The 14,166-nt window shown below is 34.8% G+C and overlaps 1 protein-coding gene across 1 annotated transcript; it reads left to right on the top strand.

Annotated features, from left to right (window-relative positions):
• The first annotated feature begins 11,372 nt into the window (after positions 1-11,372).
• Positions 11,373-13,993, top strand: LOC137408327 (circumsporozoite protein-like). Its single transcript, XM_068094818.1, has 5 exons — positions 11,373-11,430; positions 12,079-12,311; positions 12,544-12,712; positions 12,970-13,151; positions 13,473-13,993. Exons 2-5 carry the CDS (start codon positions 12,093-12,095, stop codon positions 13,632-13,634), a joined length of 732 nt encoding a protein of 243 aa, XP_067950919.1. The 5' UTR covers positions 11,373-11,430; positions 12,079-12,092; the 3' UTR covers positions 13,635-13,993.
• The last annotated feature ends 173 nt before the right edge of the window (positions 13,994-14,166 follow it).

Raw genomic sequence — 14,166 nt, 5'->3', positions numbered from 1 at the left:
ACTTATAAATGTATTTATACATTATTTTATATATTTTTGTATGTATATTAACTTTTTTTGAGATTTTTGAGTTTACATACAATTTTTTATCCAATGAACAAGCAAAAAACCCACAACAAAAGAAAGTTTAATCTAATATAATTAGAAAAGAAACAGCTGTTGTACATGAGAAGGAAATACAAGTTAAACTCATATTTTATTCACAAAATGTGCTGTACAGTCGATATAAAATATATAAAGCAGATATCAGAAAATTACATTTTGGGTTTAGAGCTCAAGTTTAATGGCTGTAGATGTGACTGGTTTGAATGATATGACCAAAAGAGCATTTGTACTTGAAAAATTTACACAAGGTATATGATTTGGTGGTATCACCAGAAGAGGTTTCATCATTGAAGAATTTACACAAAGTATACGATTTGAATGATATGACCAAAAGAGCGTTTGTCCTTAAAGATTTTACACAAGGCATATGACTTAATCGGTATGACCATAAAAGGTTTTATCCTTAACAGGTTCACACAAAGCGTATGATATTAATAGTATGACCAAAACAGGTTTCATCATAAAAGATTTTATCTAAGGTGTTTGATGTAAATGATATGACAAAAAGAGCTTTCATTCTTAAAGATTTTACACAAGGTGTCTGATTTGACGGATCTGACCAAAGGAGCTTCTGACGTGAGTCGAAATGCGTTTAATATTTGCAGTGTGATAATCTCCAGAGAAATCAGCATTATCATGACTCAAAAAGCATGTCTGTCTTACAAGCTTTGAAAGTTAATCTCATTTCATCCGCCTGATTACGTGCCTGACCTCAATCGGAGTTCTGATGTTCTTTCTGAGAAGGATGCAAAGGCTGTTGGATTAGTAAGCCATACATAATTACAGTAAATCTAATATTTAGACATGTCAGTTTATTGAGTTTGTACCAACCAGCGCAAACATTTTAATCTCTAGCTCAACTGCCGTAACTGGCGAGAATTGAGAAAGTTGTTTGGATAAATCATTAGGCTTGGTTCTTCTGTCCTAGTTGCTCCACAGCATACAATTTTCAACGTTTCGTTTGAATGTCTTGCATAGTTTGCACTCTTATGAAATTGAACAATTTTTTAGGTGCCAGGCAGAAACGTGTGTTCATTTAGCTAGCAATCCTTGAGCTCTACATTCAATATTAGAAAATAAAAGCAAACTAAAAACATGTTATTAGGGCCTCGTGCTAATTAATAGCAAACCTCAGATACATTATTGTATGATAGGTTCAATATAAGCATGAAATAACCGTCACATTTATGCTGTTTCTGTGGTAGAAAGCAAACTAAAATATTTGTTTCTTGAAATATAGTACTAGCCATTTCTACTGCTCGACGTTAATTGCCTATTATCTGTGACTCAGCTTTTTGTAGATGAGTCATTGCCCTTTATTAGAGCCAAAATGGCTGTTTTGATGACCGTTAGTCTTCCTTGTGAGATTATAATGGCTTCCTAAATCTGTTATTATTCATAGAAGAGCTGCTCATGACTCTTTAATAGGGATAAACAAGGTTCAGCTAATTCTGGCCATAAATTTATTTTTAAATTAATATTGAAATAAAGTAAATTCTTAGAATGGAACAGATTGTATTCTCAGATTGTTGTCTTACTGTCAAGTAAGAAAACTAACTACCTCAGCAAACATAACTTATGAATGAAACATATAAAAATATATTTGCTCTAATATCAATAAATCGGAAAGCTATGAAACAGTTCATTATAACATTGCACTGCCTACAAAAACACTAACTAAAATAAGCCACCCATATTATAGTTTGTCAAAATATCCACCTACATTTTTTGAGGTGGAAATATAGGACTAGCTAATTGAGCTTTAGAAACATTTACACATTATTGGCTAATGCTTTTTTACTTCCGACCAATCAAACCACCTCCGTTGAATCCAGCTTGTTGGTTTCCACCAGCAGCATTTCTGACTTGACCAGCACTTCTTGAGGCGTCGGCAGCTTGAAGACTAGACTGGCTTCCAGCCTGTTCTGTTTCACGTGCATCTAATATGTCTTCTTCAGCATTCTGTAAAAAACTTTGGGATTAAGCTTTTTGGTTTATAACATCAAAGGTGCATAATCTATGATTTTCAGGTCTTCACCAATTTGGCACATGCTCAATAATTTAATTTTACAAAAATCATATTTTCTTCTGGTAAAACTTGCAGAAAACTACTCAATTCTTGGTTTTGATCAACAAGTATGGACAGGCACTTTTAACCTGAGATCTGAGCAATTGTTGTGAAAGGGTTTATACCAACCTCTGCTTGCAAAGCATCTAAAGATTCTGCTTGCTGGGCCACATCTACTTCACTAGCACTTTGCTCTTCAGCAGCGAGCTGTTCATCGATGCCAACTCTTGCCCCCTCATTGAACTGTGATCCTCGATTTGAACTCAAGATAGCGTTGCTACTTTCGAATTCCTCATCAACCACCGAAAGAGCTGCAAACAACAAAACAATGTCAATATGCATAACAAACAGATAGCAGTGTTTGCTTTGAACAAAGCTGCAAATTTTTTTACATTAATATATTACCTCGTTACAAAATTCTTGAAGTATGAAGCAAAAGGTTTGTTGCAATGTCTAACGTCTGGACTCATGAATATTACAAAGTCTCCAAACATGACTCCTGCTTACCAAACTTTCTTGACGATTCATGGTTGACGGCTGCGTCTAAATTTTCGAACTCTTGTCCCTGTGCGAACTGTTCAGCTGCCAGTTGCCTTCGGGCTTCCAATCTTGCTGCTCGTCGTTCTGCTGCTCGAGCTCGTCTCGCTTCTTTTCTGGCTCTTCTTGCTGCTATTGCCTGCAAACCCCAGAAAAAAAATTGAGAAAACATATTGCTTGCATTCAGCTATCTAAACCTTTGTTTGTGTTATAAACAACACAGACAAATAGTTTGTGTGGAAAAGAAAAAAAAGCCATAGAACTAGTGTGAGTCTACTTTGAAATATAGTAGCAATAACAATATTGATAACAAAGATAAATACAATTGTTAATATTATTTCGGAAAGACTTACATCTCTACGTCTCTGCTGCCTCGCTAATCTGGCATCTCTTGCTGATTGGCTTCTGTCTCCAGCGGCTAATTGGGTCAGCTGCTGCTGTTCTCCCGCGGCAGCGTTATCAAACCCACCAGCTGCAGAACCACCTGCACCACCACCAACGAACTGGGCTGCTGCACCAGCTATGATTACCAAGAGGGCAATAACAACTTTGTTCATCTTGAATCTAAAATAACATTAGAAAAGAAATACTAGATATTCCGTTTGCGAATGTTAGTCGATATCGTTTACAGTATTTTAAAACTTATTAAAATGTAGGTTACCATGAAAAAATTGGTTGTAATGGTACAGTTTGAGATGTATAGGTATTGACTTACCCTGTTTAAGAGCAATGCTGTGTGTGGTGTATGTGTGCTATGTTGACTCTGGTTCTAAGCTTTCCTAATCGCCAGCTTATATCTAACAATACCAGGAAATGCGTTTCCGTATGACAGAGGTTTCCATATACTGTAATTGCCTGGTAACAGTCAATATTTTGTGTTCATATTTGCTTCAGTTTTTTCAACTCTCTCTATTTGATATTTAGCTACCATCAAAATAACTATACATTTCTTCCAGTAATACATAAAAGCATTCTTCTCTTCACCTTCACATGATTTTATTTTGTCTTGAACTATTTGCAGTAGTCAGGGTTCTACTGTAGGAGCCCAACAAAAACTACACAAGAGTAATATATAAAATTGTGTAAGCCAATAGAGGGGCTTAAGCTAATCCACCAATCAGCTCACTGTGACAAAGACGACGAGCTTAACACAGTTGATTTATGGTATGGAGTTGTTCTCTGAACCATCAATCCTTGTCACGTGCCTTAACATCTCCGCCAAGGTTACAATTCTCTGCTGCCAAAATCTTTGATAATCCGGAGATGAAAGATTCCGCAGAGCTTAATATAGAACATTCATTCAAAAACCTGTTTGCCAAACTCTGTTTTTTAAATACTTGAACATGTTGACCTAAAATAGTCAAGTGAAATTGGGTCGTGGTGAGTGTGCTGTTGAATAGTACTGGCTTTGAATACCTTAAAATAGATGCACCAAGACAACCACACCTCTTCAGTGACACTCTGTCATTAAGACAACTTGGTACAGATCAGTGGCTGTCTGTATGATGTACTGTAACAGCTTTGCATCTCCTGTCAAATCAATCAAGTAAATTTAGTGATCTATTTTTAAACATTTTGTAAATCTATTTTACCTTTAAAATGGAATTTTGGTTATTTTTTGCATTCTTGGCATGTATGACTTAAAAATGTGAATCGACCAAAAAATAGCAAGTCACCAAGATTATTTTTAAACGGAACTATATTCCTACCCACATTTACGATTAGTTGGAAAATGGCCACTGGTAGAGCTTGCCAAAAGGAAATCTCTTTATACTTTCCACAGAAGATTTTACTGGTTCTAGAACGTAAATCACCAATTGCCATACCAGCCGCCTAATTTTTCATGATGTTATTCTAGAGACACGGCGACTGACTGCTGATAAATAGAATAAATGTTCTTAAATGACGAAAATAGTGTGGAAACAGCAAATTATTTTTGTATTATTCAATGTATTTGATAAAGCGAATTCATAGAGATGACTTTGAGTTTATCTGCACTCTCAAAATATTTTGAACATGGTTTCTAATCTGAATAAACAGTTTATCACCATCATTATTTTTATCAACACTCTTTCGTTCATTCATCTTAAGCAAAATTTAGATCTAACATGGAAATACGACCGGAAGAATGGAATGTCTTTCGATAAGGTTAAATTTGGTCCCGACATTTTTTCTTTCGTTTAAACTGATTTTAATGAAATTTAAAATTTTTCATAAGCACTTTTTGGCAGAGGTGATACCTTTGCCAAATAAAAAAAATGTCGTACTGTAACCTTTTTGGAGCGCTTTGAAATTTTACTGGCAGTTATTACTTGGCGACAAATTATCTAGATTTTTCAGCTGAACTAAAATTATCTGAGATTTTTAAACAGGAAAATGGGTAAATATTGAAATAACAAACTTTAAAGAGAATTGCAAATCATCTTCAACTTAAATTCTTTGAATGCTCCCATAATGCATTGTTACCATTTTTGGAGTCAACTAATCCTTAGACAGGGATAACCCTATAAATCACTTTTGAAATGTGATTTGTGACGATTCAGCGATGAAATATGAGTTATTTTAATTTCCACTGTGTGCTACGAAATTTTTTTATTTTCAACTATCACGATTATAAATGTGATTCACTTTAGTGTAGACTTAAAAAATAATCAATCTGTATAATTAATAGGTGGGGCCGCTTCCCAAGCAGTTGACATTTTAAAGATATGTGAAGGGGGCGTATGGGTTTTATTTCAGTTATTGATTCATGAGGAAAAGGTGCCAAAATTAGTTAATCCATGAACAAAAATTTGGCAATAAAATATTGAAATTTGGCAAACAGAATGTATAAGAGCTTATTGATTAAAAATTGTTCATATTTAGGAAAAGTTTCATAAGATTATGAATATATGGCAGCCTTTTTAAGAAAAGTGTTCATATAAGACTGGCACTGGCTTGTTATAAAGAAAGAAAGTCATGTTATATTCTTCTCTTACTAGATCTGTGTGATCTCTGAGTAGCAAATGCTATAAAAAAAGACAAAACCAAGTGTTTTTGTTAGCTGGATTATCCCTTTCAGCACCTGCTGCTTCCTGTTCACAAACAAAGTAACATAACTGATGAAAACGACATAACAAGCTAATTAATTGATTGCAATTGACAATGGGCTGATGGTATCGACCCGCAATGTTACTGTTAGAATGATTCTATGGCTATATTCTATCATGAACGTGTCTTACAGCATTTCAAAGAAGCTGTAGGCCTTTTATAGCTTGTTAGTTGAGTCAGACTTCGAGATATGGACGTCTCATAAAGTCTGTTATGAAGGAAATAGGCTTCCACACATCACACTTCACCCTTCCTCCATCACATCACAAAATCTGCATTTCTGCATTTGGGTTACAGGTTTCCAAATCTTGCATAAACTATGCCCAGAATATTTGTATTTGTCCTTCCACGCACAACTATGACAAACATCTCTTTCTATTCCGTGACACCAACATACTGCATCCCCTATCATATGTTTCAGTTTATGAACTTTCTGTAAATACAACCTTCAATTCACTATCCCGACTTCACCGTAATACTATTAAATTATCAAATTTTAAAACATGTTTGTTTAACTCACTTAATAATTCTTGATTTCTGTCTAGTCATTTTTTTGTCATGTAATGAAAAACATCATTTTGTTGATGACTGCCTATGCCAATAAAGGGTTATACATACATTTGTAGCAGTTGTACATTTATTACTTCCTAAACTATTGCTTGCCTGACAGACGTCTTCTAGTGATATAGCTTATGTTACCACATAACCTTTCCTACTGAGCATGTGTAAGTTTTTTCTCTGAGATGCAGATAATTTTCTAGCTTAATTGACCCTGCATATTTACTATTCTAAATGAAATCATTGGCGTTGTTATGGAAAACCTTCATCCAATGACGCTCTAGAAACAAATAACAAATGACAATGATTGTATGTATTCTGTTTTTGCAACTTTCAAAGTTGTCCAAGCTCTTATGATTAAAGCAATAGTTGAGCCTATAATCTTAATGTCAAACTCTGGTTTGTTAAATTGCACCCATATTTATAATCCTCTAGATCGCACACAGTGCATGCTCTAAGTTAGACGATATTTGCAAGTCAAGCTTAGTTGTTGAGTGCATCAGCACAAAAATATAATTAAAATATAATTTCAAAAAACAAATATAAATGGTAAAACCTTAAATACCTATTTAAACTCGGTGTTAAATGTGAAAATGTTAGATGTTTGTGGAAACATAATTATGGGACAATTGTACAGTTTTATGTATGCTTTTATTTTCTTGTTTTTATGTTTTGTAAAAGTATATGACTAAAACTTATTATATAAGAAGCCTGATGCAAACTTCTTTCATTAAAAACAGTACTATAATTGTAGCTATGCAACAATAAGTCTTCGGAAGGATTGCTCGCATCTGGTGGTACTCTGTGTTTTACTTCGGCACACTCTGTCAATACGTATGAGGTTTTTTAAATATTTAAATATATGTATTATACCTGTGATTAAGTACTTTGACATTTTAATACTATATGCACTGTTTAATCGGTTTTTGGCAAATCAGGGTTTGCTGAGCTCACTTATAAGATTAGCCTTGGTAATGACGCACAGAAGGGTTTAAGGCTGTTAGATAATGGAAGACTTTAGATACATATATTTTATGTAGCTTTAATGTCACTGTGCAATATATACTATTAAGAAGTTTGCATCACAAGCTCTGTATTCTAGTCAGTCGTTAGGAGTAAATGCTCTGTAAACTAGTCAGCAGTTAGGAGTACAAGCTCTGCACACTAGTCAGTAGTTAGTACAAGCTCTGTACACTAGTCAGTAGTTAGGAGTAAATGATCTGTAAACTAGTCAGTAGTTAAAATTACAAGCTCTGTACACTAGTCAGTCGTTAGGAGTATATGCTCTGTAAGCTAGTCAGTAGTTAGGAGTACAAGCTCTGTACACTATTCAGTAGTTAGGAGTACAAGTTCTGTAAACTAGTCAGTAGTTAGGAGTACAAGCTATGTACACTAGTCAGTAGTTAGTAGTATAAGTTCTGTACACTAGTCAGCAGTTAGTAGTATAAGATCTCTACACTAGTCAGCAGTTAGTAGTATAAGATCTGTACACTAGTCAGTAGTTAGGATTACAAGCTCTGTACACTATTCAGTAGTTAGGATTACAAGCTCTGTACACTAGTCAATAGTTAAGAGTACAAGCTCTGTACACGAGCCAGTAGTTAGTAGTATAATATCTGTACACTAGTCAGTAGTTGGGATTACAAGCTCTGTACACCATTCAGTAGTTAGGAGTAAGAGCTCTGTACACTAGTCAGTAGTTAGGAGTAAGAGCTCTGTACACTAGTCAGTAGTTAGGAGTACTAGCTCTGTAAACTAGTCAGTGGTAAAGAATAAAAGTTCTGTACACTAGTCAGCAGTTAGTAGTATAAGATCTCTACACTAGTCAGCAGTTAGTAGTATAAGATCTGTACACTAGTCAGTAGTTAGGATTACAAGCTCTGTACACTATTCAGTAGTTAGGATTACAAGCTCTGTACACTAGTCAATAGTTAAGAGTACAAGCTCTGTACACGAGCCAGTAGTTAGAAGTACAACTTCTGTACACTAGTTAGTAGTTGGGAGTACAAGTTTTGTACACGAGTCAGCTGTTAGGGGTACAAGCTCTGTACACTAGTCAGTAGTTAGGAGTACAAGCTCTGTATACTAGTCAGTAGTTAGGAGTACAACCTCTGTACACTAATTAGTAGTTGGGAGTACAAGCTCTATACACTAGTCAGTAGTTAGGATCACAAGCTCTGTACACTAGTCAGCAGTTAGGGGTACAAGCTCTGCACACTAGTCAGTAGTTAGGAGTACAAGCTCTGTTTTACTAGTCAACAGTTAAGAGTACAAGCTCTGTACACTAGTCAGTAGTTAAGAGTACAAGCTCTATACACTAGTCAGTAGTTAGGAGTACAAGCCCTGTACACTAGTCAGTAGTTAAGAGTACAAGCTCATTACACTAGTCAGCTGTAAGGATTATTTTTAGTGGTGGCTGATACTTCTCACTGCAGAATTTTTTTGAAAAGATTAGAACAGCAATAAAATGAACAACCGACACTTTTCCTACTCATTCACTCAGCCTCCAATTAATCAACAGTTGTATCTAGGAGTGAAGATTGATTAAATATACAGAAGACATGTGATCCATTCTTAAGTCACCTCTGCCAGGGTGTGCCAGTACATTCCTCTCATTCTTTTATTTGTCTTACATACGCACGCACGCGTAGTAACGTAAATCATTCTTGAGAAGGCCTCTTTTCCTTTCCCGCGGGGTCTAAATGACTAGCGGTCTACTCGTCGTTAATCCTCAATTTAAATCAGTTTTTTTAGTTACTTATTTGGCAATAAACCAGTAATTAAGCTCGTGGATAGAGCGCTGTGGCTGGTAGTGCCAGCTCGTTTTGACAGATAGACACTCCTTCAACCACTACAGAACAAAGTTTATATATGAAAGGCTTTCGTCGGAGTTATCCTTTCACTACCAGAACCAGCTTTTACTAAAAATAAAAATTGTACAGCTCATGGAATTTTCTTGCCTTAATGTTATTATTAAAGATGCTAAACAAATGCGTATCCATTTGTATCATACTTACATGCGGGAGCAATAGAAAAGTTAAACAACTTGGTTAAAAGTTGGAAAACATTCCAACCTCATACAGTTTTATAAGATGTCATGTCATTTACAAAACTTGAAAAATTCTGCAAAAGCATTAATATTCTGTTTTAAGACAATGTTTTAGAGTTCAATCACTTGGTTACAAAATGGCAACAATATTATTTTTTACCACGGATATCACATTTTTCACATGAACAATTGACATTGTTTTAGGCAGACATTTTGTATTTGTTTGCAAAACTTGAAAATTTAAACTCCCTGTTACTGTTAAAATTTACAAGCAGTTTATCACTGGCTGTACTAACTGTTCAAGTATGTACCAAGGAATAAAGTGAAGTGTTTTACCTGGATTATTTTGTTCAATATGTGCTATTTGCTGTTTACCATTATGGCTAATGAAAAAACTGGCAGTATTATCTGATTATTTTGTTTGCTACAGAGAAAGATTAGATGTGGACCAACCTGAATGCCCAAAACCTGCCGTGTGAATTGGTCTATGTCAGCGTTAATCCCATGTTTAGTTATTTACTAGTTTTCTCAGACAGAGACCCATACATGTAAGTCACTGCCCGGGTTCGACTTAAAATCATAGATCTACATTGTAGTGATGTGTAGAATGTTTTACATGCTGTGATTACTAGTACATTCTGTTCACATCATAAGCTCTAACTAAAAGCTACTAACCTTAAACACAATGTCATAGTACATGAGAGATTGCCTCAAAAAAGGGAAGGAGTCGGGCACCAGCCTATAATGAAGGGTGCTCGCAAACAGCAAAAACTGTTTAGTTTTGCAGTCTTGAAATGAATGAACAGGTGTCATCAGTTTTTTAATAAAAGACATAGTATTTTTATTTTAATAAATTTTTTCAACATTAAAAAGTATGTATAATGTTGCATACCGTATGTCTGTGGTTTATTGCTTTGAAAAGCGTACAATATTGTCATGTCTTGATATTAATTCTAGGCCTTCTCTGATGATTATGCTCAGCAGGTGCTTTAGTGTTGCAATATATTACTTTTAGAGTTGTCTTCTTTCTTCTTTTTGTCAATAGATCATTTTGACTCGAAATCCATTTTAAAACGTATTCTACTTACGCATAGTTTTAGTAATATATTATCAACATTTAATATAAGTTGTTTTCCATTATACTATTTTATATTTTGTCACATACAATCAAACATTTACATTGACTATAGCTACCTTTCTTAAAATTCTTTGAAACCTAATTGACATGTCAGGCTTCATTACCGCTTGCACTTTAATACTTGTTAAGGAGCTATGGCTTCTAGTCTATGTCAAGGCTACAAAAGGTTTTTCATTCACTATTAAAAAAAGAGTGCCTTTAATCTATTAGACATCAACAAACATAAACGTAAATAAGTACTAGTTGTTGTACACTTATTGACTACAAGTTTATTCCATTGAAAAATTTTCTAAAATTTGAGAGTAGATAACTCCAAAACTTGTGACTTGGCTAATGTCTAAACAAACTAAAAGCAATGATATTGAGAAGGCTGAAACAATTGCGCATACAAAAACAAATTGAAAATTACTAGAATTGAGGAAAAGCTATTGTACTGCGATGTTAATCATATTTTTCTGAAAGTAAAACATTAATTCTAAAATGTATAAATATTTGTCACAAATTGAAAACAAAGATCAACAGAACTTACAAAGAATTTTTCTGTGAAGCTTATGTTTGGTTTATCTTAGTCATCTTTTATTAGCAATTTTATTATTGAATTTATTTGAACGCTCTAGAATAAACTAGTATTCAAGACTCAATCCGCATAAAGAAAAACGCTGATCATGCCCGCGCCATCTGAGGCTCATTAAAGCACGCCCCTTCTCATCAATCTCCTTCGAGTTGGAACGAAATGAAATTTATGGCCTCTATCTGTTGGCGGATTTGGATAATCTCTTCAACTTGGGAGTATAAATAAGAAGTTGAGCTCGCAGAGCACAACTATTATCAACTGGTAGTTCTTCTAGGCTCTCCATACACGAGCTGGTCTCAAATCATACAAAGGTAGGCCAGAGAAATAACGTTAAACTGTGAACTTTAAGTTTTATACTATTGAGTAAGCACGAAGATAGTTATTTTATCACTCCGTAGTCTGAATACAGCAAATAGCTAAGATTAGCGTCAGCCTTAGGCATTTTCAAAGTCTGTATGTGTGTATTTAAATCTATTTGCCGACATTTGGCATGGCTTGACACAAATAACAGTTATTTGTCATTCGTAGTTGATTCCATTTGTTATTAATATATACTCAGTAAGACTGACCAATATAATGCAAAGTTTACTGTCCAATGTGTTTCCTTGTTCAATTTATTAATGCAATTTCTTATGAAACTGAATCTCATGCTTGTAGAGTTATTTATGTATTCTATATTTTAACAAATTATAAAATAAATGTTTTTGAACATAGTTGATGGGAATTAATCAGCTTAAGCAATCTGTAAATGCAAGATAATGTGACTATATTTATTTAAATATTAGAACTTAATATACAGTTATAATTTTTTTGCTGAAATTATTAAAAAATTATAATATGTTAACAATTATATTTCATAATGGCCATTTTTAAAGGTATTCAAAACTTTTTGGCTTTTAAGGCAGCTTTGATCGAGTTTAATACTTTAACTTAAAGTTTCAACTTTTTAAAATTTTTAGCTGCAGGCGGCATCATGAAGTCTTTGCAAGGAGTTATACTAGCCATGGCGCTCTGTAGTGCATCAGCGCAGTTCTTTTTTGGAGGAGCAGGAGGCAACTTTGGACAAGGTGGCACTTCACGAGGCGGTGGTGGTTTTCAAGCCTCTGACGGGTTTGGCAGTTTCTTCGACGCTGCTCAGAGAAATGACTTTTTGGACAACTCTTTTTTCAATGCCCAAGGCAATGACAGAGCGGTAGGAAACTTGTATTTTATTATGTCATAAACTGATAAGTAAAAAGGTAGTCAAAATATATCAATGTAGTTGCCGGCTACACATAAAGATAATTTGAAAACTAACGTCATGCCACAATATACGACTTACCTAAGTTTTAAAGTAAACTTTTTTACAAATAATAATGATAATAAATATAGTAATTTTGAGCTATGCGCAGTTGTTGCTTACACATAAACTGTATCTGTTTTAGGGTGTTAATGCTTTTGGCAACACTGCTGGACAAGAGAACGTCGGAGTTCAAAATGCCTTCGGTGATCAGATCTTCGCTGGCCAAAACTTTGCTTCGGAAACGGTAGGCAATAATGCAGGCTTCGTAGATGTAGACGCTGCTCAAAATACCCAAGGAGATAGAAGCTTATGTAAGTCTGTTTATTTCATATTTATTCTTTTTTTGAAACTGTTTCTATTATCATTTAATTCTGCTTTTGTGTTTGCAACATAAACTGTTTTTAAGTTGCTAATTTTCTTTTGCTTTAAAGCTAACGGAACTGATTCTTGAATTTATTTTTGTAGTCTCAGAGTGTAATTAGCTTTCTGCACTCCAGATCATTAGTCCAAGTTTTGCAATCACATTTGCTTATTATCATTTATAACCTAAAATGTTTCTTTCTTTTAGCTGTCGCCCTTATTGATAGGCAAGCATTTAACGTTGGGGACCAAATCAGCGCATCACAAGGCTTCCAAAACAACTTTGGGGCAAGAGACGCTGGCAACAACCAGTTTGGTGCTCAAAACAACGGCTTTAACGATGCTCAAGCTGGCAACAACTTCCAGAGCTTTGGTGGAGTGCGTGCTGATGTAAGTTTGCTTTATTAATGTCTGTTTGTTTAACAGTCAATTTTTTAGGTGATACTCAAAACTTAAACTCAAGCTTAGACTTACTTTGCCTTAATTACAAAAAACTGCTAAAGTAAGACTGAGTTCTAAAAACAGTTTTGGAGTCGATTTCTAAATTTTTCTTTGAAGCTTTCCATATTTAAGGCACTTAGGCTTTACAGACAACTCTGCTTTTTGAAAAGAACTTGCAAAAAATTATTTTTTGGAGCTTCATACTGAAGGTTGTAAAAAGCAGCAGTTCTCTACCCACAAATTTAGCAGCAAACTTTCCATCTTTTGCAGGCTGCTCAAGATTTCGGAGTGAATGCAGCACAAGGCTTTAATGGAGCAAACCAACAGCGAGTTCAAGGAAGAGATTTTGGTAGACAGGATGCTGGCGCCAATGGAGGAGGCTTTGATAGTTTCAACGCTGGAGGTTTTGGAAGCTTCCAAGGAAAGAAATAAGTCGACATCCTTTTTATGACGAGAAATCTGAATTTTGATAACTTTGAAGCAGGTCACTTTTTATTGACTAGATTTTCAGACCTCGTGTTTCCTATTTATTGTTTATTGGGGTTTCCTGGTGTTATTTTCAACCACGTGAATCAAACTTGTTAGCTTCGCTTGTACAATATATTTAGGATAAGTCTTACATTCTGCTGTACTGTTCCATGTTTTCTGCTGACTCGAAGTGGTGCGTTCTGCACCCTCGTCAGTGCTATGAAGGCAACAGACACTGTCGTGTTGCCGGACATCTTGTCTAATATTTTGTGAATGATGTGCCGCACGAATGACTTCCAAAATATATGACAATCACAACATCATCTCATTGCTGATAATGACCTCAAAAGATGAGCTGAAATTTTGAGTGAAATTGAGACATTCTATTTTGGGCATTGACATGTGTAAAAATATACTTGAAACGTATAAACATCATACCATAAATTTTAGAAGTAAATGAAAAAGAGGATCTTGATGAAAATGTGAAGCTAGCATT

This window comes from Watersipora subatra, chromosome 11, assembly GCF_963576615.1.
Source record: "Watersipora subatra chromosome 11, tzWatSuba1.1, whole genome shotgun sequence".
Lineage (NCBI taxonomy): Eukaryota > Metazoa > Bryozoa > Gymnolaemata > Cheilostomatida > Watersiporidae > Watersipora > Watersipora subatra.
This window is presented reverse-complemented; position numbering and strand designations above follow the sequence as displayed.